The 26,326-nt window shown below is 46.4% G+C and overlaps 1 protein-coding gene across 15 annotated transcripts in view; it reads right to left on the bottom strand.

Annotated features, from left to right (window-relative positions):
• Positions 1–26,326, bottom strand: part of DUSP12 (dual specificity phosphatase 12) — a 696,805-nt gene that overhangs the window by 467,264 nt on the left and 203,215 nt on the right. For 8 of the 15 annotated variants that reach the window (XM_069231049.1, XM_069231054.1, XM_069231056.1 and 5 more), the window contains one exon: positions 11,922–12,224. The exons of 3 other annotated variants lie outside the window; for them this stretch is intronic. In XM_069231049.1, coding sequence (XP_069087150.1) covers positions 11,922–12,175 — 254 coding nt within the window. In that variant the 5' untranslated portion in view covers positions 12,176–12,224. The remainder of the gene's footprint in view (positions 1–11,921; positions 12,225–26,326) is intronic. 4 more of the 15 variants (XM_069231057.1, XM_069231061.1, XM_069231059.1 and 1 more) reach the window with 1 other exon arrangement.

Here is a 26,326-nt window from a genome sequence, read left to right as displayed (position 1 = left end):
AGTCTGTCTCCTCTCTGCACTAGAAGCTTCGAAGAAATCTCCCGTGGGTCGACGGAATCTTCCCCCTGCAACCGCAGGCACCAAAAAGCTGCATTACCGGTCCCTTGGGTCTCCTCTCAGCACGACGAGCGAGGTCCCTCGAATCCAGCAACTCTGTCCAAGTGACCCCCACAGTCCAGTGACTCTTCAGTCCAAGTTTGGTGGAGGTAAGTCCTTGCCTCACCTCGCTAGACTGCATTGCTGGGAACCGCGACTTTTGCAGCTACTCCGGCCTCCGTGCACTTCCGGCGGAAATCCTTTGTGCACAGTCCAGCCTGGGTCCACGGCACTCTAACCTGCATTGCACGACCTCCTAAGTTGTTCTCCGGCGACGTGGAACTTCTTTGTGCGACTTCGGGTGAGCACCGTTTCACGCATCCTCGTAGTGCCTGTTTCTGGCACTTCTCCGGGTGCTACCTGCTGCTAAGAGGGCTCCTTGTCTTGCTCGACTTCCCTCTACCTCCTGGTCCAATTTGCGACCTCCTGGTCCCTCCTGGGCCACAGCAGCATCCAAAAACGCTAACCGCACGATTTGCAGCTAGCAAGGCTTGTTGGCGTTCTTTCGGCGGGAAAACACTTCTGCACGACTCTACAAGGCGAGAGGGATCCGTCCTCCAAAGGGGAAGTCTCTAGCCCTTTGCGTTCCTGCAGAAACCGCATCTTCTTCTGTCCAGTAGAAGCTTCTTTGCACCCGCAGCTGGCATTTCCTGGGCATCTGCCCATCTCCGACTTACTTGTGACTTTTGGACTTGGTCCCCTTGTTCCACAGGTACCCCAGATTGGAAATCCAGCGTTGTTGCATTGTTGGTTTGTGTCTTTCCTGCATTATTCCTCTAACACGACTTCTTTGTCCTTAGGGGAACTTTAGTGCACTTTGCACTCACTTTTCAGGGTCTTGGGGAGGGTTATTTTTCTAACTCTCACTATTTTCTAATAGTCCCAGCGACCCTCTACAAGGTCACATAGGTTTGGGGTCCATTCGTGGTTCGCATTCCACTTTTGGAGTATATGGTTTGTGTTGCCCCTATCCCTATGTTTCCCCATTGCATCCTATTGTAACTATACATTGTTTGCACTGTTTTCTAAGACTATACTGCATATTTTTGCTATTGTGTATATATATCTTGTGTATATTTCCTATCCTCTCACTGAGGGTACACTCTAAGATACTTTGGCACATTGTCATAAAAATAAAGTACCTTTATTTTTAGTATAACTGTGTATTGTGTTTTCTTATGATATTGTGCATATGACACTAGGTGGTACTGTAGTAGCTTCACCCGTCTCCTAGTTCAGCCTAAGCTGCTCTGCTAAGCTACCATTATCTATCAGCCTAAGCTGCTAGACACCCTATACACTAATAAGGGATAACTGGGTCTGGTGCAAGGTGCAAGTACCCCTTGGTACTCACTACAAGCCAGTCCAGCCTCCTACATTGGTTGTGCAGTGGTGGGATAAGTGCTTTGAGACTGCTTACCACTCTTGTCATTGTACTTTTCATAAGAGAAAAATATACAAAACAAGGTCAGTGTATATACACATAGCCAAAAAGGTTTGCATTTCCTCTTTTCACTCTTTTCTAAGTGCTGAAAAGTACTTCTAACTTTCTAAAAAGTTCTAAAAAGTTTAAAAAGTTTTTTTTCTCTGTCTTTCTAAAAGCTCTGACAAACTTTTTTCTCTTTTTCTATCACTTTAACTCTCTCTAAAAATGTCTGGCACAGGCCAAAATGTTGATCTGTCCAAACTTGCATATGATCACCTTAGCTGGAAAGGAGCAAGGAGTCTCTGCATAGAGAGAGGTTTGAGTGTAGGGAAGAATCCTTCCTTGGAACTGTTACTTAACATGCTTAGAGAACATAAGGCTAAAAGTGCCCCACCTGTTGAAAAAGTAGCTAATGGTTCTCAATCTGATCCAGGGACCCCCCAGGTAAAGGTTCAGGAAAGAAACTTCTTAGCCTTCCCATTACAAGACAGTCTAGCATAGTTGGTACTGAGGTGGAGTCACATCATCCAGATGATGTGCTCTCACATTACACTGTCAGCCAAGCTGTTAGGGTGCCCTCTGTAAGGGACAGGTCTCCTTCTGTTCATTCCCATCATACCTCTGTATCTAGAAATGTCCCTCCCACCAACCCTGATGACAGATTGTTAGAAAGGGAACTCAATAAGTTGAGGGTGGAACAAACCAGACTGAAGCTTAAAAAGCAACAGCTGGATTTGGATAGACAGTCTTTAGAATTAGAGAAGGAAAGACAGAAGTTGGGTTTAGAAACCCATGGTGGCAGCAGCAGTATTCCCCATAGTCATCCTGTAAAAGAGCATGATTCCAGGAATCTGCACAAGATAGTTCCCCCTTATAAGGAGGGGGATGACATTAACAAGTGGTTTGCTGCACTTGAGAGGGCCTGTGTTGTACAGGATGTCCCTCAAAGGCAGTGGGCTGCTATCCTATGGCTATCATTTAGTGGAAAAGGTAGGGATAGGCTCCTTACTGTGAAAGAAAGTGATGCCAATAATTTTACAGTTCTTAAGAATGCACTCCAGGATGGTTATGGCTTAACCACTGAACAATACAGGATAAAGTTCAGAGAGACCAAAAAGGAGTCTTCACAAGACTGGGTTGATTTCATTGACCATTCAGTGAAGGCCTTGGAGGGGTGGTTACATGGCAGTAAAGTTACTGATTATGACAGCCTGTATAACTTGATCCTGAGAGACCATACTCTTAATAATTGTGTGTCTGATTTGTTGCACCAGTACCTGGTGGACTCTGATCTGACCTCTCCCCAAGAATTGGGAAAGAAGGCAGACAAATGGGTCAGAACAAGGGTGAACAGAAAAGTTCATACAGGGGGTGACAAAGAGAACAACAAGAAGAAAGATGATGAAAAATCTCAAGATAAGCATGGGGATAAGGGTAAAACCAAAGATCCCACTTCAAATCTTAAACACTCTTCAGGGGGTAGAGATAAAACAAATTTTTCCTCTTCTTCTCAACCTACACAGTTTAAAAAGCCTTGGTGCTTTGTGTGTAAAAACAGAGGCCATAGGCCAGGGGATAAGTCCTGTCCAGGTAAACCCCCTGAGCCTACCACCACTAATACATCAAGCTCTAGTGCCCCTAGCAGTAGTGGTACTAGTGGTGGGACTGCTGGCAACAGTCAAGCAAAGGGTGTAGTTGGGTTCACTTATGGGTCCATCATAGAAACTGGGGTAGTCAGTCCCAAGACAGTTTCTGTCACACCTAGTGGCATTGGCCTTGCCACACTGGCTGCTTGTCCCCTTACAATGGATAAGTACAGGCAGACAGTTTCAATAAATGGTGCTGAGGCCTTGGCCTACAGGGACACAGGTGCCAGTATCACTTTGGTGACTGAAAACCTAGTGGCTCCTGAACAACACATCATTGGACAACAGTATAAAAATATTGATGTCCATAACTCCACTAAGTTTCTTCCCTTAGCTATAATTCAGTTTAGTTGGGGTGGAGTTACTGGCCCTAAGCAGGTGGTGGTATCACCTAGCTTACCTGAAGACTGTCTCTTAGGTAATGACCTAGAGGCCTCAGGTTGGGCTGATGTAGAGTTTTATGCCAATGCAGCCATGCTGGGCATCCCAGAGGAATTGTTCCCTCTCATTTCTACTGAAATGAAAAAGCAAAGGAGAGAAGGCCTGAAAACTCAGGATCCCTCTCCATCAACAGGTAAAAAGGGTATCACAGTATCCCCTAACCACCCTACCATTCAGGATACCATTCCTGTGGTGGGAGAAACCTCTCCTGGGGTGGCACCTGTTCCAAGGGAATCATCAGCTGGCAAAGCTGGACTCCCTGAGGTAGAAGTACCTCTCTGTGGGATAACTAACATTGGTGAGAAAAAGAGCACCATTTTAGTTAACATGGAGCATCCCTCCAACCCTCCCAGAGAAACTTTAGTGCAGAAACCCTGCACTGCCTCACAACACTTAGGACAGCATCCCTGCCCTAGTGAGGAGCTCATAGCACAGCATCCCTGCCCTGCTCCAACTCAAGAGAAACAGCATCCCTGTTCTCTCTTCCAGCAATATGGACAAAGTTTTTGCCCAGCTATGGCTTTTCTGAGACAGCATCCCTGTCTGGCATTTCCATCACTACAAATAGGTTCAGTGGACAATTCCCACTGCTCTAAACTAAAACTTTTTGATAGAAACTCTGAAAATACATCTTCACATTGTTGCTTAGCTAAAAAACTTCAAACAGGGTGGTTTACATCCCCACAGGGAAGTAACCATATAGTGGATGATAAAGGGAGTAACCAGTCTATTGCAGAGCTACTCTCTACTTATCACCACTTAGACAATAAAGTCTCAACTGGCCAAGGTTAGCCTTATTGTCCTTCGTTTGGGGGGGGGGGGGGGGTTGTGTGAGAAAGTAGCCTCTTTCTAGCCTTGTTACCCCCACTTTTGGCCTGTTTGTGAGTGTATGTCAGGGTGTTTTCACTGTCTCACTGGGATCCTGCTAGCCAGGGCCCAGTGCTCATAGCGAAAACCCTATGTTGTCATTATGTTTGTTATGTGACACTGGGACCCTGCTAGTCAGGACCCCAGTGCTCATAAGTTTGTGGCCTATATGTATGTGTTCCCTGTGTGGTGCCTAACTGTCTCACTGAGGCTCTGCTAATCAGAACCTCAGTGGTTATGCTCTCTCATTTCTTTCAAATTGTCACTAACAGGCTAGTGACCAATTTTACCAATTTACATTGGCTTACTGGAACACCCTTATAATTCCCTAGCATATGGTACTGAGGTACCCAGGGTATTGGGGTTCCAGGAGATCCCTATGGGCTGCAGCATTTCTTTTGCCACCCATAGGGAGCTCTGACAATTCTTACACAGGCCTGCCACTGCAGCCTGAGTGAAATAACGTCCACGTTATTTCACAGCCATTTTACACTGCACTTAAGTAACTTATAAGTCACCTATATGTCTAACCTTTACCTGGTAAAGGTTAGGTGCAAAGTTACTTAGTGTGAGGGCACCCTGGCACTAGCCAAGGTGCCCCCACATTGTTCAGGGCCAATTCCCCGGACTTTGTGAGTGCGGGGACACCATTACACGCGTGCACTACATATAGGTCACTACCTATATGTAGCTTCACAATGGTAACTCCGAATATGGCCATGTAACATGTCTATGATCATGGAATTGCCCCCTCTATGCCATCCTGGCATAGTTGGCACAATCCCATGATCCCAGTGGTCTGTAGCACAGACCCTGGTACTGCCAAACTGCCTTTCCTGGGGTTTCACTGCAGCTGCTGCTGCTGCCAACCCCTCAGACAGGCATCTGCCCTCCTGGGGTCCAGCCAGGCCTGGCCCAGGATGGCAGAACAAAGAACTTCCTCTGAGAGAGGGTGTTACACCCTCTCCCTTTGGAAAATGGTGTGAAGGCAGGGGAGCCTCCCCCAGCCTCTGGAAATGCTTTCTTGGGCACAGATGTGCCCAATTCTGCATAAGCCAGTCTACACCGGTTCAGGGGACCCCTTAGCCCTGCTCTGGCGCGAAACTGGACAAAGGAAAGGGGAGTGACCACTCCCCTGACCTGCACCTCCCCTGGGAGGTGTCCAGAGCTCCTCCAGTGTGCTCCAGACCTCTGCCATCTTGGAAACAGAGGTGCTGCTGGCACACTGGACTGCTCTGAGTGGCCAGTGCCACCAGGTGACGTCAGAGACTCCTTGTGATAGGCTCCTTCAGGTGTTGCTAGCCTATCCTCTCTCCTAAGTAGCCAAACCCTCTTTTCTGGCTATTTAGGGTCTCTGTCTCTGGGGAAACTTTAGATAACAAATGCAAGAGCTCAGCCGAGTTCCTCTGCATCTCTCTCTTCACCTTCTGCCAAGGAATCGACTGCTGACCGCGCTGGAAGCCTGCAAAACTGCAACAAAGTAGCTAAGATGACTACTGCAACTCTGTAACGCTGATCCTGCCGCCTTCTCGACTGTTTTCCAGGTGGTGCATGCTGTGGGGGTAGTCTGTCTCCTCTCTGCACTAGAAGCTTCGAAGAAATCTCCCGTGGGTCGACGGAATCTTCCCCCTGCAACCGCAGGCACCAAAAAGCTGCATTACCGGTCCCTTGGGTCTCCTCTCAGCACGACGAGCGAGGTCCCTCGAATCCAGCAACTCTGTCCAAGTGACCCCCACAGTCCAGTGACTCTTCAGTCCAAGTTTGGTGGAGGTAAGTCCTTGCCTCACCTCGCTAGACTGCATTGCTGGGAACCGCGACTTTTGCAGCTACTCCGGCCTCCGTGCATTTCCGGCGGAAATCCTTTGTGCACAGTCCAGCCTGGGTCCACGGCACTCTAACCTGCATTGCACGACCTCCTAAGTTGTTCTCAGGCGACGTGGGACTTCTTTGTGCGACTTCGGGTGAGCACCGTTTCACGCATCCTCGTAGTGCCTGTTTCTGGCACTTCTCCGGGTGCTACCTGCAGCTAAGAGGGCTCCTTGTCTTGCTCGACATCCCCTCTACCTCCTGGTCCCTCCTGGGCCACAGCAGCATCCAAAAACGTTAACCGCACGATTTGCAGCTAGCAAGGCTTGCTGGCGTTCTTTCGGCGGGAAAACACTTCTGCACGACTCTACAAGGCGAGAGGGATCCGTCCTCCAAAGTGGTAGTCTCTAGCCCTTTGCTTTCCTGCAGAAACCGCAGCTTCTTCTGTCCAGTAGAAGCTTCTTTGCACCCGCAGCTGGCATTTCCTGGGCATCTGCCCATCTCCGACTTGCTTGTGACTTTTGGACTTGGTCCCCTTGTTCCACAGGTACCCCAGATTGGAAATCCAGCGTTGTTGCATTGTTGGTTTGTGTCTTTCCTGCATTATTCCTCTAACACGACTTCTTTGTCCTTAGGGGAACTTTAGTGCACTGTGCACTCACTTTTCAGGGTCTTGGGGAGGGTTATTTTTCTAACTCTCACTATTTTCTAATAGTCCCAGCGACCCTCTACAAGGTCACATAGGTTTGGGGTCCATTCGTGGTTCGCATTCCACTTTTGGAGTATATGGTTTGTGTTGCCCCTATCCCTATGTTTCCCCATTGCATCCTATTGTAACTATACATTGTTTGCACTGTTTTCTAAGACTATACTGCATATTTTTGCTATTGTGTATATATATCTTGTGTATATTTCCTATCCTCTCACTGAGGGTACACTCTAAGATACTTTGGCACATTGTCATAAAAATAAAGTACCTTTATTTTTAGTATAACTGTGTATTGTGTTTTCTTATGATATTGTGCATATGACACTAGGTGGTACTGTAGTAGCTTCACCCGTCTCCTAGTTCAGCCTAAGCTGCTCTGCTAAGCTACCATTATCTATCAGCCTAAGCTGCTAGACACCCTATACACTAATAAGGGATAACTGGGTCTGGTGCAAGGTGCAAGTACCCCTTGGTACTCACTACAAGCCAGTCCAGCCTCCTACAGTGACCCAGAAGTGTCTTCCTTCGCTTTGAGGAGTTTATGGCATTGATCCTGAAGTTGGATTATTTTCTTCTCCAGGGGAACCACTACCCCGTGGAACGGCTTTAAAAATGGAGACATCCATAATGTGACAAAATAGTTTGTCGATGGGGAGGTAAGTAATATTCTCCTCCTCCATCTATTCCCCCAAATCCTCCATAGTAAGTGTCAGGAGGCTACGTTTATGCTAATGAGTGCAAGTATAACAAAATAAAAGGTGGGGGGGAGGAAGGGTAGCGGAAATTTACTTACTTGGGGGCAGGGAATCCCCATGAGTAGGAACAATCCCTGTAGGGATAAATCAAGGACCACAGAGGGCGAGGGGCGGTACTCCCTTTAATGTTCTGGGAACCATGTAACTCGCCTGGGATGTGGCCCAAATTAAGCCTCACACGAGGTTGGTCTTACCCGCCGCGCGCACTTGTAACTAAACGTTTTTCAGAGCCGACAGGACTGTAGTGAATCCTACTTTGTTTTAATGGGATATAGGGAGTGATCTTAGCTATTGGCTTGCAGACTCGTGCCCCGTCACCTAGTGACTTTTAACCTACTTAGCTTGCTCTGTCTTAGCCAATTTATTTAATTAATTCTTCTAAGACGGCTGCCGTGTTTATAGTTAGGCCATTTGTTTAAGTTTATGTTAACAGTGCCACTGCGCTAAAGGGTCAAATCAAGTGACAAAGACAAACAAACTGTAGGTGCTCACATTAGGTACTTTCCCGCTTTTGAGGGAATTGTTTATATTAATTACCGTCCCAAGCATGTTGTGTTATCTATTATTTGGGACCAATCTATGTCAGGGGTCCAGGTAGATCTGTATAAATCCACCTCACTTCAGACAGGTAATCAGAAGGATTCCGACCAGATACCATCGCTGATGCACGTTGCCTTGACGCTGACCCAGACTTCGTGCTCTTACGGAGTCTGAGCTAGAGACTCGTTCCAAGGTAACATGGGTTGGGGCTCTTCTTAGGGACATGGCATTGGCAGATTAGGTTTAAAATACCCAGCTCTCCTTTAGGTAGAAGGTTAGGTCTATCAGAAAAGAGTAATAGGACATTTAAGTACTCTATGTCTTTCCATGCTACTGCAAGATGGTGGAGCTCTTCATAATCATGACTCTTGTTTTTTCAATTCTGTCTCTTGCACTGTTCATTATCCTAATCATTGCAGCCCATGCGATTTACCGCAGGTTGCAGATTGTATTAAATACAAACTATTGAAACATTACTGCATCTTCGTTATTGCCTGTGTTTGGTCGAGACATAAGGTATCTGTGAGAAAGGGGTGATCCCCGTTTAACCACGACATTCCCTGGGATGTCAGACTCTTGAGTCCATGCATAAAGGCTGCCACAAATCACCTTTAACTGTTTTTGGTGAGGTACTGCTAGTGAGCCGGAAGGGTTGGGACTACAGTTGCGACTTGTTGAAGGATAGACATAGTCACCTAAAAACATAAGTACTGTCATCCTTAAACCAGCAGTCTTGACTAGAGCAAGAGTCCAACTACGACAGGACATTCTCCAGGGAAGTAAACGTATTTACAAATTGTAAAACCTCTAACTAAAGGGTCCCAAAAAAGTAATCCTTCAGCAGGAGAAACCTGCTTCATTGGTAGCCAAATCATAGAGTTTAGGATCAATTCTTAACAATATAGATCTCTGATGCTCTTCTCATAGAGCACAATTAGCATTTCCAAGAATGGAAATAGCTCTTTGAGTCCAACTAGCCAATATTTCAGGATCAACAGAACCACCTTCATCCCTAGATTTGAAAGCCAAGTCTATAATTTTGGAAAGAGCTCCTGTTAAATCAAAAAAGCTTATCCTGAAAGGTTTTACAGGACAGGTCAATTGTTTTCTTAGGGTCTTTAATATATTTTCCCATAAAAACAGGTGATTTGGGATCAATATCAGGAGTATTAGCTAAATGATCACAGGTAGACGGTCTAGGGCATTCTACTTGAAGTTTGTTCCAAACCTCTTTTGGAAAGGGTTTCCTTACCCTGCTTTCAATATAAGCAGCAGATCTAATGGACAGCGTCCATTCTGAAGACTTTGGGGGGGGACAATGTCTTAAAGGCTAAAATGCATTAAGATTTTTTAAATTAGCATTCATCATCAATTTTACTTTTAAACCAGAACCAACACATTTTTCATTCTCATTTTCAGATGCATTATTATCAACATTATCATCCAATTCTCCAGAATTTAAATTAGATTAATCACAGTCCTCATCGTGACCTGAAACTTTAGGTAATACGTCCACCTACGCTCTTTTTAAAATTTGTGGAGCATCTGATTTCAATAAGGATTATTTCAGATGTTTGCTCCTGAGGTTTTAGTCAGGAATGAAAGTAAGTAATATTTTTGATTGTTAAGACAGGAACAATAGCATGGTGTATAGATTGCTTTAAATAATTCTGTAAAACTTAATCAAAAACCAATCTATCAGGTCCAAAAACAAAATTAGTGACATTTTCTGAAGAATTTACATATGGTTTAGATGAGTATTTTCTTTGAGACATTTTTGCATGAAATCTGCTGGAGCAGGCAGAATCAATTCAACCCCCTTAAATATTTCAACATATCACCCTTTAATGAATTGGGAAAAGCTCACTTCTGCCACAGAAAATACACTATTTTTCTTTGTGAGCAAATGAACAGAGTACTGGTTAAGTAAATAAAATATTGCACTCTATCACTAGAGTGTCTCTACAATTATTACAACCCTGATGGAGAAAAATAGGGCATCCAAAATGTGATATTTATATCAAGTAACCAATACTAATGAGTTAATATGAGCGGCACTGATGGAGTAATAGGAGGAGTAATAGGAGGAGCAGGGGGAGGAACAAGGTTGGGTCCTAACACATCATGAACCAACATGTTTGTCGAGTTCTGAAAACTACTGCATGAAGATCAGGCGGCTGGAAGAGAAAAGTCAGATTTAAAAAAAACACTTTGCTCGGAAGATGATTACTGCCGGGGAGGGTGGAGAGGAAAGGAAGCAGACTTGATCAGTCACATGCGTATCCCTGTAGAGATGAGAATTTCCAAATGGAGGTGCTGCAAGTGACCATTGAAACATTTAAGTAAAGAACTAGAAGGGACAATAACATGAATAATGCAAGATTGATGTCACCATAAAATTCAGCATCTCAAACATCAAACTTGAAAGAGAAAACTAACTTTTAAGCAAAACCCAATATGAACAATTCACAGATATTTGTAAGAGAAATTGTACTGAAGATGGGTGCTAAGCAGCAAAAAGAGATGAAGAATTCCATTGGACCACATGACTTATATGGATGGGTGAACACTGATTGGCTATATTAAAGTGCTTTGTTGGGATTTGTCATTTTGTATTTGTGGATCTTTTTACATGAATATATTTATTTCATTCAAGATGCTTATTATGTGATGAAAAATATAGCTAAAAAGGAGACTGAGTAGTCTGACGCCTCCAGCCTTGATACAGAATAAGAAACTCCTACAATGTTAGTTGCTGGCAGAGTTAAGTCCTTCAGTGAAATGTATGGCAGACAGATTGAAAAAGGCCTGCTGATTCTCACTGCGCTCCACTGATTAAGATGGCACTGCACTCCTCAACGTTCTAAATTAAGGACTATTGTAAGTATAAATTTAAATTTATTTGACTTCACAATTCTTTACCTTACTCTTTGCACATGTCTATGCACAAGTTGGAAATCCTGTCAACACTTTTCAAATGTATTTGCAAAATACCCTTCCCCCATTAGTAAAGTTTGATTATTGCACAACAGGGATTCCCATTTCTGCTTAACTCAGCCGCTTTTCCTGAAGGAAACAAAACAACTTCTCTTCTTTCAACTTCCTTTTCCTGATGTGTTGAGGTGACACTTTCATCCCCGCCAATTGTTGCAAGTGTAATAAAAAACATTTAAACCAGGATCAGGGTTCAAGAGCCCTCATGTTTATTGTTAACCCAGTCACAGCATCAGGTTACAGTAACTTTCACCCACTTGATTTTATCATACTACACTGAACATTCCACGAGAGGATGGAAGGAACCAACTAATACGTATTTTACCTTTTGTATGGGTATTTGTGGGTCATGGAATATACTCCCAATATACTAAACCGAATTTGCAACTCTAACTTCAGAATCCTTCCATTCTGTACATACTTTTAGTTAATAGATATGACTAAATAATTCTAGCATACGTGGTTCTGATCACTATGCCATTCATGTCCCATGGAAGCATAGTAACCATTTCTTCAAATCCAGGGCAAGACCAGACATATATAGGAAACACAAATGTCCGACAATATATGGAAAGTAAAGAGTAAGACTGAAGAATGCCAAACATCACACAAGCAAATGGGGTTTTATGCACACAACTCACCAATGAATCAATACCATGCAACAGATTCCTGAGACGGCTTCTTTAATGAAGGAAATGCACTCATCTAAGCAGCTTAGGAGGTCAGTGCTGCTGTCATCTAATGCAAAAACAAACTTTGTACAGAAAAAAGATAGAGTCTGTGGAGCCTCTTTGTCTACCGTGAGCACATGGGTGACTCCTGCATCTTTTAGACACTCTGGATCTGCCACATCTTCAGCACCACCAATGAAAACACGTTGCTGCACTTCAATCATTCTGTGTCTGATACAGCCTTCTGCAGACCTGGTTTAAGCCACTGGGTTCCTAGGGAAACAAATAAATAAAAGCCAAAAAAAAGTTTATCCAATCAATCAAAGAGACTTATAGAGAGCGCTACTCACCCGTGAGGGTCTGAAGGCACTGGGGGGGGGGGGGGGGGGGGGGGAATCACTGTTCGAAAAGCCAGGTCTTGAGGCTCTTCCTGAAGAGTAGGAGGTCCTGGGTCTGGGGAGGTGGGTGGGGAGGGAGTTCCAGGCCCTGGGGGCTAGGTAGGAGAAAGATCTGCCTCCGGTGGTGGTGTGTTTGATGCGAGGGACAGTGGTGAGAGAGAGGTCGGCGGAGCGGAGGTGGCGTGTGGGGGAAATGTCCTTTATGCCGAAGTTTTAATAACAAAGTCGTGGTTAACGAAAGCGGAACAACGCTGGGTGGGGTTGGGGGGGCGGGGTTTTTTAGGTTTTGGGGTGATAGTCAGGGGGTTTTGGGGCGGGGTTAGGGGGTGGGGCGGTTGGGGTTTTAGGTTTTGGGGTGGGGTTGGGGGGGCGGGGCATTTTTGGTTTTGGGGAGGGGGTGGGGGGGGTCAGGGGATTTTAGGTTTTGGGGTGGGGTTGGGGGGTTTTAGGTTTTGTGGAGGGGTGGGGGGTCAGGGGGTTTTAGGTTTTGGGGTGGGGTTGGGGGGTGGGATGCGGGGTCAGGGGGTTTTGGGGCATGGTTGGGCGGGTGGGGGGGTTTTAGTTTTTTTTTGGGGGGTTTTAGGTTTTGGGGTGGGGTTGGGGGGTTTTAGGTTTTGGGGCGGGGTTGGGGCGTTTTTGGTTTTGGGGAGGGGGTGGGGGAGTCGGGGGTTTTTGGTTTTGGGGAGGGGGTGGGGTTCAGGGGGTTTTAGGTTTTGGTTTTGGGGGTGGGGGTTTTTGGGGCAGGGGGTTTTTGGTTTTGGGGAGGGGGTGGGGGTCAGGGGGTTTTAGGTTTTGGGGCGGGGTTGGGGGGGTGGGGCGTTTTTGGTTTTGGGGAGGGGTGGGGGGTCAGGGGGTTTTAGGTTTTGGGGTGGGGTTGGGGGCTGGGGGGTTTTAGGTTTTGGGCTGGGGTTGGGGGTGGGGAGTTTTTGGTTTTGGGAAGGGGTTGGGGGGGGTGGGGTGAGGGATGCAGGATCTATGGTGCCTATTACTAATGCTTTTACCAGGAATGCCTTTACAATGAAATACCGTTGTTAAGGCATTCGTGGTAAAGGCATTAGTAGTAACAACGAGGTCGGTGTTCCGACCTCGTTGTTAAGGAACTAGTTGTTTTGGAAGTCGGTGTTCAGTCGTACAATCGCGTGTGGAAGGTCACTCTTTCGTTAAGGTAGGCAGGGCCGGTGTTGTGGAGCGATTTGTGGGCGAGGATGAGGATCTTAAAGGTGATCCTTTTGTCTATGGGGAGCCAGTGGAGGGATTTGAGGTGTGGTGAGATGTGTTCGTGTCGGGGGAGGTCGAGGATGAGTCGTGCTGCTGAGTTCTGGATTCGCTGTAGTTTGCGCTTGAGTTTTAGTGTGGTGCCGGCGTAGAGGGCATTGCTGTAGTCAAGCCTGCTGCTGATGAGTGCGTGAGTGACTGTCTTTCTGGTCTCTGTGGGGATCCACTTGAATGTTTTTTTCAGTATGCAGAGTGTGTTGAAACATGAGGAGGTGAGGGTGTTGATTTGTTGGGTCATCGAGAGGGAGGAGTCCAGGATGATGCCGAGGTTGCGTGCGTGGTTTGCGGGGGTGGGTGCGGGGCCTAGCGTGGTGAGCCACCACGAGGGGACCCAAATGTTTTTGTGTGGGCCAAAGATGATTATTTTGGTTTTGTTGGAGTTGAGTTTAAGGTGGTTGGCTGTCATCCAGGTGGCGGTGTCGAGGAGTGCAGTGTGTAGGTTGGATTTGGCAGTGTTGGGGTTGCGGGTGAGGAAGAAGATGAGTTGAGTGTCATCAGCTTATGAGAGGATGGTGATGCCGTGGGGTTTGATGTTGGCTAGTGGGGGTCATGTAGATGTTAAAGAGTGTGGGGCTGAGGGATGAGCCTTGTGGGACTCCGCAGGTGATTTTGGTAGCGGAGGACTGGAAGGGGGGGGAGACAGACTTTTTGGGTTCTGTCGGTGAGGAAGGAGGTGAGCCTGTCCAGGGCTTTGTGTCTTATCCCGGCGTCATGAAGGCGTGTGCGGAGTGTGTGGTGGCAGACAGTGTCAAAGGCTGCGGAGAGGTCCAGGAGTATGAGTGCTACGGTCTCGCCCATGTCGACTCTGGATCTGATTTCGTCGGTGCATGCGATGAGAGCAGTTTCTGTGCTGTGGTTCTTGAGGAACCCAGATTGGGATGGGTCGAGTGTGTGGTTTGTCTCGAGGAAGTGGGATTGGCGGGAGTTGACTATTTTTTCAGTGACCTTGGCTGGGAATGGGAGGAGGGAGATGGGGCGGTAGTTGGAGAGGTCGTCTGTTTCGGCTTTGGTTTTTTTTTTAGGAGCGCAGTGACTTCCGTGTGTTTCCAGAGGTCTGGGAAGGTGGCGGTTTCGAATGAGCTGTTGATTGTGGCTCGGAGTATGGGGGCGATGGCGGGGCTGGCTCTGTTGTATATTTGGTGGGGGCATGGGTCAGAGGGGGAGCCAGAGTGAATGGAGTTCATTGTGTTTACAATTTCTTCGTCAGTGGTGGGGGCAAAAGTGGTGAGTAAGCTGGGGGGTGTGTGTGGTGGGTTTGTGTTGGGTGGGTGGAGGGTGCGTGTGGAGGGTGTGTGTGGTGTGAAGCTGTTGTGTATGTCCAGGATTTTGCGATGGAAGTGATTTGAGAGGGAGTTGCAGAGGATTTGTGTGTGCGTGGGGTCTCGGTTGCTGGCTTTGGGTTTGGAGAGCTCTTTGATGATGGTAAAGAGTTCTTTGCTGCTTTGGGAGTTGTTGTCAATGCGTTCCTTGTAGTGTGCTCTTTTGGTGGTGCGTATGAATGTGATCACATGGAACTGTTGGACTGAACCACTAAAGACATGCATAACACCAAACAATTACAGGCTACGTCAGCTATAGTGCACAGTTTTCTATGCTGTAGTGTAATTTCCTAGTTCCATTACCCATTCTGAGTTGCCAGTTCACTCTATCTCATCACGGACGCTATTTTCAGTCGTGGACTTTAGAATGAAGACCTAATGCATTTTGAATATTGATTTGAGGCCAATGAGGCCTATTTAGAATAATGCCACCATTAGCAAATATTTGCATGTCAAAAGCCCTTGACTGGAAACATTGTCCACAATATCATGAAGTGAGGCAGTCACCCTAGAAGCAGGCCACCTGAAGGGCACTAGAAAGTATTAACTGTGGAGACTACTTACCTTCTTGGTCTCCACAATTGTAGTGAAGCCTTTCCTCTACTTCTATTTTCGGCAGTGGACCTTGGGTTACATAATAAGCTTTTAATCCTGGATTACTGACCTATTTTATATAAACACTGGTTACCAGGTTTTGCAAAAAAAAAAAAAAAAAAACATTCATATTAAATGTAGTATGCTCCTTTGATGTTTTTGTTTTTTTGCTTTGCTTATAATGGACATGTTTGGAATGGGTGGGGTTAAAGTTTCACCAATGGGTGGTTTCTCTGACTTCGATGTTCATCCCTTTATATGTATGAATACTGCAAAATGAAGGGTTCAAGAAGTGTATATGTCCCCAACAGGTAAGGCCTAAAAAACACATTGAGACTACAATGAAGGAAGATGCCTTGGTGTCTTGACCAGGAGACTACAGATGTAATGCTTTCAAGCATGTTCTCACATACTGACTGGAGGATTTGTCCTTCACCCAACAATCCCCGTTCTGTGGCTGTAAGGTATGAAAATGCACTTTCCTGCATGATGTTGGAGCAAAAGGCAAACATACATTCTATGTGACAGATATTACCCCATCTGCTATCCATTCACTAGTTATAATGTGGGAACCAAAATACATTTTAGAACCAACTACTCATTTTGAAGATCAGTCCCCGTTTTATCATAACTGGCACTACAAAACGAAATCCGATCCTTGTTTTCATGTGTGAACTATACAAAAGCAGATAAAATCCATCTTAATGAAGTCTATGGGTGGGAATACCAAAGCTTATACTGCAGTGTGTCTCCATAACAGTGTATTAAATTGATCTTGCAAGATAAACACCACATAATGATAACTACCTTAGTGTCAAATTAATTGTTTGGCAATGCTTGTATGTTAATTATTTGCCTGAGATACTCAGACGAAAAAGTCTCTTTTACAAGGCACTCATGACCAAATGGAAAAGCCGTAAAAAATAAATACTGAGCCAGACAACTTCAAAATCACTTTTTATGCAAGATAAGTGTGTTTAAATGTGAAACGAGAGTGAAAACGTAAGGCCTGAAGAAGGATGAAGTGTTCTGCCGGATATCTGCGAGTTGCCGCAGTGGGATGAGAAGCCTACAGAAAAGAGCCAGTTCCTTACTCTGACCAATCCCCTGCTACTACTAGTGCTGGTCTTGGGTGTGACATTTAAGTGGGTCTTTGTGCTGTGTTTTGCTTTTTCTGTGCCCAGCTGAAGTTGCCTATTACAAAGCTGCTGCTATTCCTCAATCCTGCGCCTTACATATTATCTTAGTCAATCAGTTTAGTGCAGTTGCCTGTTCCAACCCATGTCAAACAGGATTACTTTAGAAGCCATCCCAAGGTCATTGGATGATCATCCAATTACTGTAGAAGTCATTTTCACATCATCTGACATCATCAAGCTCTTGAAGTCATCAGCAAAGTTTGGAAACTTGAGCCTGATGACTCAAGGATGACTGGAAAATGAGTATCTGATGATTTCACAAAGTGTGACAAGTCCTAATGACCTCAGGAGGATTTAAGAACGAGTATCTGATGACTTCACAAGGTGTCATTATTCCTGATGATTTAAGGATGACTTGAATAGGAGTATCTGAAGACTTCACGGACAGTGGTGTTTGGATTTGTCTGGATCTGAAAATGCTGAGGGCTCATTACCAGACATGCGGGTTGAGGGTGCGTTTGCTATGGGAAGCAACATTATGAGCTGCCCTTTGTCTATTATGCAGCCCCAGACTTATCATCTGGCACAATATCAGATGCTGCTGCCTCGGCTGAAGTTCAGGCTTTGGAACATGTGTGCTTTGTGGTTTTCCTTGGCACCGACTTGGTTACATAAACACATGCCGAAGTAGATCATTTCCTCGCTTCAATTGTCTCGTCTGTTTTTGGCAATTTTCGAAATGACACTGACTTTTAAAATTCAGCTTTCCTAATGCCTTTACAAAATGTTACATTTTAAATTGTATTTTAACTTACCTGGTTGGGTATGCTTTGACTTATCACTATTGACATTTATACATACATGTTATAACTGATGTATTTTAGTTGCTTTTAGTTTGTAAATTAGGCTGCTCTACCACTTCTGAACCAACAAGGGGATGGTGTCATAGAGCCATTTTAGTGGTATTTGTGGGCACGTAATTTTAGCGACGAGGCCTGCTGCCTGTGCCCTTTAGCCTAGTTGCCTTTAATTTTATTTAATTTTATTATTTTAGAAACTATCACATTTGTGGTAATGCTTTATTTTCCTTTATCGTGCTGTTCTTTTGCTAAGGCAAATGTTTACATTTCTAAGCACAACATTCTTTCACTCTGTCCTTTCCAAGGCTGGGACAAGATAGGGTTGTTGGCACAAGTGGTACACCAAGTCATTAACATTCATAGAAACATACGTATTTTTCTCATAACACTAGCTGTTTTATTGTAACACATCTCTCAATCCCCTGCATGTTACAGGGAGGTTCAGGCCAGAAAACTGTCACCATATGCTGTCTGAATTCGCTACAGCTGCTTGCTGAGATTACCAGTAACCTGGCCTACATGGGTACGGTGTCTCAAAAGACAACAGACTTCTTCACTACTGCCATACTCAAGCATCCCCAGGGAAGACATTATTCCCCATACCTAAGGGTGGCTTAGGGCTTATCCTGCTGTGCTCTAACAGAAAACATTAGGGCATAGGTAGGAATCACACATCTTGCATAGTGACAGTTTAGTGAGACATTTTCTGTGTCTTACTTTTCTTGGTACCATTTTATTTTTAGTATGTTTTATCATCCTAATTATTGCAGTTCATGTTATTTTGTCTAGGACACAGTTGATTAAATACATTTTATTGAACCATTCTCTGCTTCTGTTTGTCTATGCATGTGTGAGAGGACTGTAAATGAGAGAAAATGATGAGATCTGATCCACCACGATTTCCCTTAGAAGTCACAATGTCATGAACTTAGTTACCACAAACCTCCCTTGCTCTTGGTCATAGTTCGGGTGCTGCTAGCTGTTTGGAAACTGATTAGGCTGACAGTTGTCACATGGTGTGGGATCGAACTCAGTTAACCACAATTCAGTTAATGCTGCCACCCAAAATCCAGAAGCCTCATTGGTACATTGAGAGCCAATGCGACATCCCCAGGGCATTTCTTGCTGCATAGAGAAGTGGCAGCAGCCTTGCAGAAGCACTGGGTGCTGGCTTGAAAGAACCAACAATGCACCAGCACTGCCACCTGGTTTGTACATTCTCTGGAGCATTCAAGGCTGTCTCCTGTTTTTACAGAGCCCTCAGAGAAGATATGATGCACTCCTTAGAAAGGCTCCAGGAGCAGGGGGAGGCAGACCTGGGGGATCCAGATACACAAAGGACATCCTGGAACATACCCCGAAAGTGTTGAGGAATGCCCGATTTAAACTCTGTGTCCTCCACAGAGCATACCTAACCCTGGGTAGAATCAACAGATTCTTCATTGCAGCACCACATACTGCCCCAGATGCGGTGAACATGGAACGGACGTCCACCACATGTTGTGGTCTTGCCCCCCTCTCTCTGAATACTGGGAAGGGATTACATCCTATGTAGCTGATATCACACAGAGAGAAGCCCGGCGTTCACCCGGCTATGTTGTTGCACTGGTTCCCACACCCGGCTAAAATCAGTCATTAACAGGTCTATCGACCTAGCCTTAGTCTGGCGAAGTGTGAGATCACTCAAAATTGGAAAGCTTGACAAGGGCCCAGGATAGGCGCTTGGCACAGAGAACTGGATGGGGGCTGGTCAGGAAAGAGAGATACTATTCCAAGATGCCCAATGGGGCCAAGGTTTAATAGGGGTGGTTTGCACATCGGGGAACTTGGGGGAAAGCATTAAGGAACCGGACCCCGCCTCGGCAATCCCATCTCCGGGTGGAGGGGAACACACAGAGGACTACAGCCAAAATGAACGTATTTGCCTAGGCCCAGGGGTTATAAGAAATGGAGGGACTAGTTTCTATGAATTCCAGCCCTTGATACCTGGCACACATGACTAATATACTGCACATTTACTCTGCTTCACTACACAGCTTGGGAATGGGTGGGAGAGGAGGGGGAATAATTGATTGCTTAGAAGAAGGGACTGACTGTGGCAATTTGAAAATGTTCAGTATTTGGTTGTATGATTAAAACCAATAAAAATGTGTTTAGAAAAATAAATATTTTGCTAGTTTGTACTTTTAGAACACATTTGCTATTTTGTACTTTTAGAACACATTAGTGCCATATGGTTAAATGTTTCCCCTCTTTAGTACCAGCTAACACCAGTTAACAGGAATCACCACCTGATCGTTGACGAGTTAACCTTTGCGAAGAATTTATGACACACAATTTTTAAACTAACCAGTTCATTTGCACAACAAACAAGTTACTTACTGTAGGAAAGTACTATCTTGCCTGGCATGTTACCCCCATATTTCACTGTATATATGTTGTTTTAGTGTACGTGTCACTGGGACCCTGCCAGCCAGGGCCCCAGTGCTCATAAGTGTGCCCTGTATGTGTTTCCTGTGTGATGACTAACTGTCTCACTGAGGCTCTGCTAACCAGAACCTCAGTGGTTATGCTCTCTCTTTACTTTCCAAATTGTCACTAACAGGCTAGTGACCAATTTCACCAAGTCACATTGGCATACTGGAACACCCTTATAATTCCCTAGTATATGGTACTGAGGTACCTAGGGTATTGGGGTTCCAGGAGATCCCTATGGGCTGCAGCATTTCTTTTGCCACCCATAGGGAGCTCTGACAATTCTTACACAGGCCTGCCAATGCAGCCTGAGTGAAATAACGTCCACGTTATTTCACAGCCATTTTCCACTGCACTTAAGTAACTTATAAGTCACCTATATGTCTAACCTTTACCTGGTAAAGGTTGGGTGCTAAGTTACTTAGTGTGTGGGCACCCTGGCACTAGCCAAGGTGCCCCCACATCGTTCAGGGCAAATTCCCCGGACTTTGTGAGTGCGGGGACACCATTTCACGTGTGCACTATACATAGGTCACTACCTATGTATAGCGTCACAATGGTAACTCCGAACATGGCCATGAAACATGTCTAAGATCATGGAATTGCCACCAATTCCATGATCCCCGAGTCTCTAGCACAGACCCAGGTACTGCCAAACTACCTTTCCCGGGGTTTCACTGCAGCTGCTGCTGTTGCCAACCCCTCAGACAGGTTTCTGCCCTCCTGGGGTCCAGCCAGGCTTGACCCAGGAAGGCAGAACAAAGGACTTCCTCAGAGAGAGGGTGTTACACTCTCTCCCTTTGGAAAAAGGTGTCAGGGCTGGGAGGAGTAGCCTCCCCCAGCCTTTGGAAATGCTTTGATGGGCACAGATGGTGCCCATCTCTGCATAAGTCAGTCTACACCGGTTCAGGGATCCCCCAGCCCTGCTCTGGCGAGCAACTGGACAAAGGAAAGGGGAGTGACCACTCCCCTGACCTGCACCTCCCAGGGGAGGTGCCCAGAGCTCCTCCAGTGTGCTCCAGACCTCTGCCATCTTGGAAACAGAGGTGCTGCAGGCACACTGGACTGCTCTGAGTGGCCAGTGCCACAGGTGACGTCAGAGACCCCTTCTGATAGGCTCTTACCTGTGTTGCTAGCCTATCCTCCTTCCTAGGTAGCAAAACCTCCTTTTCTGGCTATTTAGGGTCTCTGCTTTGGGGAATTCTTTAGATAACGAATGCAAGAGCTCATCAGAGTTCCTCTGCATCTTTCTCTTCACCTTCTGCCAAAGGATCGACCGCTGACTGCTCAGGACGCCTGCAAAACCGCAACAAAGTAGCAATGACGACTGCTGCAACCTTGTATCGCTTCATCCTGCTGGCTTTCTCGACTGTTTCCTGGTGGTGCATGCTCTGGGGGTAGCCTGCCTCCTCCTTGCGCCAGGAGCCCTGAAGAAATCTCCTGTGGGTCGACGGAATCTTCACCCTGCAACCGCAGGCAACAAAAGACTGCATCACCGGTCCTCTGGGTCCCCTCTCAGCACGACGAGCGTGGTCCCTGGAACTCGATAACTCTGTCCAAGTGACTCCCACAGTCCAGTGACTCTTCAGTCCAAGTTTGGTGGAGGTAAGTCCTTGCCTCCCCACGCTAGACTGCATTGCTGGGTACCGCGTGATTTCCAGCTGCTCCGGCTCCTGGGCACTCTTCCAGGATTTCCTTTGTGCACAGCCAAGCCTGGGTCCCCGACACCCTAACCTGCAGTGCACAACCTCCTGAGTTGTCCTCCGGCATCGTGGGACTCCCTTTTGTGTCTTCGGGTGGGCTCTAGTTCACTCCTCTTCATAGTGCCTATTCCAGCACTTCTGCGGGTGCTGCCCGCTTCTGTGAGGGCTCCCTGACCTGCTGGGCGCCCCCTCTGTCTCCTCATCCAAGTGGCGACATCCTGGTCCCTCCTGGGCCACAGCAGCATCCAAAAACCCTAACTGCGACCCTTGCAGATAGCAAGGCTTGTTTGCGGTCTTTCTGCGTGGGAACACCTCTGCAAGCTTCTTCACGACGTGGGACATCCATCCTCCAAAGGGGAAGTTTCTATCCCTCTTCGTTCTTGCAGAATCCACAGCTTCTACCATCCGGTGGCAGCTTCTTTGCACCCTCAGCTGGCATTTCATGGGCTCCTGCCCACTCTCGACACTGTCGCGACTACTGGACTTGGTCCCCTTGTCTTACAGGTACTCAGGTCTGGAAATACACTGTTGTTGCATTGCTGGTGTTTGTTCTTCCTGCATAAACCCCACTATCACGACTTCTGTGCTCTCTGGGGGTAGTAGGCCAGCCTCCTACACCACCTGGATATGGTTTGTTTATGGACAGCTCTGTCTTTCATCTTGACTACATATCCAACGAAGAGTTGGTCATCCAAACGAAAGCCGTTTGTTCTCTCAAGAAAGAAAATGAGAGCCCTTTTCTGGTCTAAGCGATAGAGTCTTTCTTCCTCTTTTGAAGGATAAGGAGGAGGATAGAAAGATGAAAGAGTAATAGACTGCCCATATGGAAAGGAGTGACAACCTTAGGAAGGAAAGCCGCTCTGGTTTTCCGCACCACTTTGTCAGCATAGAATGATGTAAAGGGAGGTTTAACATTAAGAGTCTGAAGTTCACACACACGCCTAGCAGACGTAATAGCTATAAGGAAAACTGTCTTAAAGACCAACAACCTTAAAGAACAAGAATGCATAGGTTCAAATGGTGAACCCATTAAGAAAGTCAAAACCAGATTTAAATCCCACTGAGGCATAAGAAACGGAGTGGGAGGAAATGTATTTATTAGACCTTTCAAGAACCTAACAACTATAGGTGATTTATACAAAGAAAGCTGATCCGGAAGGCAAAGAAAGGCTGACAGCACCGACAAATAGCCTTTGACAGACGCAACTGTACAACCTTTCTGTGCTAAAGTTAAGACAAACAACAGAACATCAGACAAATGGGTTATCAAGGGATCAATTTGTTTCTCTCCACACCAAGCCACGAATTTTGCCCACCTGCCAGAATAAACAGTCTTGGTTCTGTAGGAAAGTACCGTCTTGCCTGGCATGTTACCCCCATTTTCACTGTATGTATGTTTGTTTTTGCACGTGTCACTGGGATCCTGCCAGGCAGGACCCCAGGGCTCATAATGTATGCCCTGTATGTGTTCCCTGTGTGGTGCCTAACTGTATCACTGAGGCTCTGCTAACCAGAACCTCAGTGTATATGCTCTCTCTGCTTTTCACAATTGTCACTGCAGGCTAGCGAGTTTCTTCACCAATTCTCATTGGCACACTGGAACACCCTTATAATTCCCTTGTATATGATAACTAGGTACCCAGGTTATTGGGGTTCCAGGAGATCCCTATGGGGTGCAGCATTTCTTTTGCCACCCATAGGGAGCTCAGACAATTCTTACACAGGACTGCCACTGCAGCCTGAGTGAAGTAAAGTCCACATTATTTCACAGCCATTTTTCACTCCACATAAGTAACTTATAAGTCAGCTATATGTCTAACCCTCACTTGGTGAAGGTTAGGAGCCAAGTTACTTAGTGTGTGGGCACCCTGGCACTAGCCAAGGTGCCCCCACATTGTTCAGAGCAAATTCCCCGAACTTTGTGAGTGTGGGGACACCATTACACGTGTGCACTACACATAGGTCACTACCTATGTGTAGCGTCACAATGGTAACTCCGAACATGGCCATGTAACATGCCTAGGATCATGGAATTGTCCCCCCAATACCATTCTGGTATTGGGGGGACAATTCCATGCATTCCCGGGTCTCTAGCACAGAATTCGGGTACTGTCAAACTGCCTTTCCGGGGTTTCCACTGCAGCTGCTGCTGCTGCCAACCCCTCAGACAGGTTTCTACCCTCCTGGGGTCCAGGCAGCCTTGGCCCAGGAAGGCAGAACAAAGGATTTCCTCTGAGAGAGGGTGTTACACCCTCTCCCTTTGGAAATAGGTGTGAAGGGCTGGGGAGGAGTAGCCTCCCCCAGCCTCTGGAAATGCTTTGATGGGCACAGATGGTGCCCATCTCTGCATAAGCCAGTCTACACCGTTTCAGGGATCCCCCAGCCCTGCTCTGGCGCGAAACTGGACAAAGGAAAGGGGAGTGACCACTCCCCTGACCTGCACCTCCCAGGGTAGGTGCCCAGAGCTCCTCTAGTGTGTCCCAGACCCCTGCCATTTGGATTCAGAGGTGTTGGGGCACAATGGACTGCTCTGAGTGGCCAGTGGCAGCAGGTGACGTCAGAGACCCCTCCTGATAGGTGCTTACCTCTTTCAGTAGCCAAACCTCCTTTTCTGGCTATTTAGGGTCTCTCCTCTGGGCTATTCCTCAGATAACGAATGCAAGAGCTCACCAGAGTTCCTCTGCACTTCCCTCTTCGACTTCTGCCAAAGATCGACCGCTGACTGCTCCAGGATGCCTGCAAAACCGCAACAAAGTAGCAACACGACTACCAGCAACATTGTACCGCCTCATCCTGCTGGCTTTTTCAACTGTTTCCTGGTAGTGCATGCTCTGAGAGCTGTCTGCCTTCACCCTGCACTGGAAACCAAGAAGAAATCTCCTGTGGGACGACGGAACCTTCCCCCTGCCAACGCAGGCACCAAATTACTGCATCACTGGTCCTCTGGGTCTCCTCTCATCCCGACGAGCGTGGTCCCTGGAACACAGGAGCTGGGTTCCTAGTGTCTCCCACAGTCCAGTGGCCCTTCTGTCCAAATTTGGTGGAGGTAAGTCCTTGCCTCCCCACGCCAGACAGCAAACCTGTGTACTGCGTGATTTGCAGCTGCTTCGGCTTCTGTGCACTTTTCCAGGACTTCCCTTGTGCACAGCCTAGCCTGGGTCCCCAGCACTCCGTCCTGCATTGGCCAACTCGCTGAGTTGGACTCCAACGTCATGGGACCCTCCTTTGTGACTCTGAGTCGACCGCTGTCCTCAGATTTTCTAAGTGACTGTTCTGGTACTTCTGCGGGTGCTGTCTGCTTCTGCGAGGGCTCTCTGAGTTGCTGAGCGACCCCTCTGTCTCCTCCTCAAAGGGGCGACATCCTTGTCCTTCCTGGTCCTCAGCAGCACCCAGAAACCTCTACCGCGAGCCTTTGCAGCTAGCAAGGCTTGTTTGCGGTCTTTCTGCGTGGGAACACCTCTGCAAGCTTTATCGCGACGTGGGACATCCATCTTCCATAGGAGAAGTCCCTAGCTCTCTTCTTTCTTGCAGAACTCCAAGCTTCTTCCATCCGGTGGCAGCTCCCTTGCTCCCTCAGCTGGCATTTCCTGGGCTCCTGCCCACTCTCGACACTGTCGCGACTACTGGACTTGGTCCCCTTGTCTTACAGGTACTCAGGTCTGGAAATCCACTGTTGTTGCATTGCTGGTGTTTGTTCTTCCTGCAGAATCCCCCTATCACGACTTCTGTGCTCTCTGGGGGTAGTAGGTGCACTTTACACCTACCTTTAAGGGTCTGGGGGTGGGCTATTTTTCTAACCCTCACTGTTTTCTTACAGTCCCAGAAACCCTCTTCAAGCTAACATAAGTTTGGGGTCCATTCGTGGTTCGCATTCCACTTTTGGAGTATATGGTTTGTGTTGCCCCTATATCTATGTGCTCCTATTGCAATCTACTGTAATTCTACACTGCTTGCATTACATTACGTTATTTCACTCTACATGTATGCCAGTGTTTCCCAAAGTGTGCGCCGTGGCTCCCTGGTGCGCCATCAGAACTCACCAGGGGCGCCGCACACTTCTAGGGAACACTGAAATGCTTTCATTTTCAGACTACCGTAGGGCCTCATTCTAAAAATACATCACATTTAGAATGGAGCTTTGAAGCAGTATGAAAATGAAAGAATCACAGCGGAAATAAATCAAACTTGTTAGGGTTTTGCATTGTTATGTTGTAAGTTGTAAAACCCATCAAGTTTGACTTGTTTCCACTGTGAGTCTCTAGGTACAACTAACAAAGCTGCATGGTAGTATGACAAAGAAAGACTTGCAGTGGAAACAAACCAAAGTTGATGGATTTTACAATAGACATGGTGACATTGCAAAAACCTAACAAGTTTGATTTATCTGCACTGCAATTCTTTCTGTTTCATACTACCGTACGGCTCCATTTCTAAAGACAAGTTACGTTTAGAATGGAGACCAACAGTAGTATGAAAAAGAAAGAATCACAGTGGAAATAAATCAAACTTGTTAGGGTTTTGCAGTGTTACATAGTAAATTATAAAACCCATCAAGTTTGATTTGTTTCCACTCAATGTTTAATTATTTATAAATACAAACATACCTGAAAGC

The sequence above is a fragment of the Pleurodeles waltl genome, chromosome 4_2, assembly GCF_031143425.1.
Source record: "Pleurodeles waltl isolate 20211129_DDA chromosome 4_2, aPleWal1.hap1.20221129, whole genome shotgun sequence".
In the NCBI taxonomy this organism is placed as follows: Eukaryota; Metazoa; Chordata; class Amphibia; order Caudata; family Salamandridae; genus Pleurodeles; species Pleurodeles waltl.
Note: the sequence above shows the minus strand (reverse complement) of the source record. Positions and strands in the feature narration are given on the sequence as shown.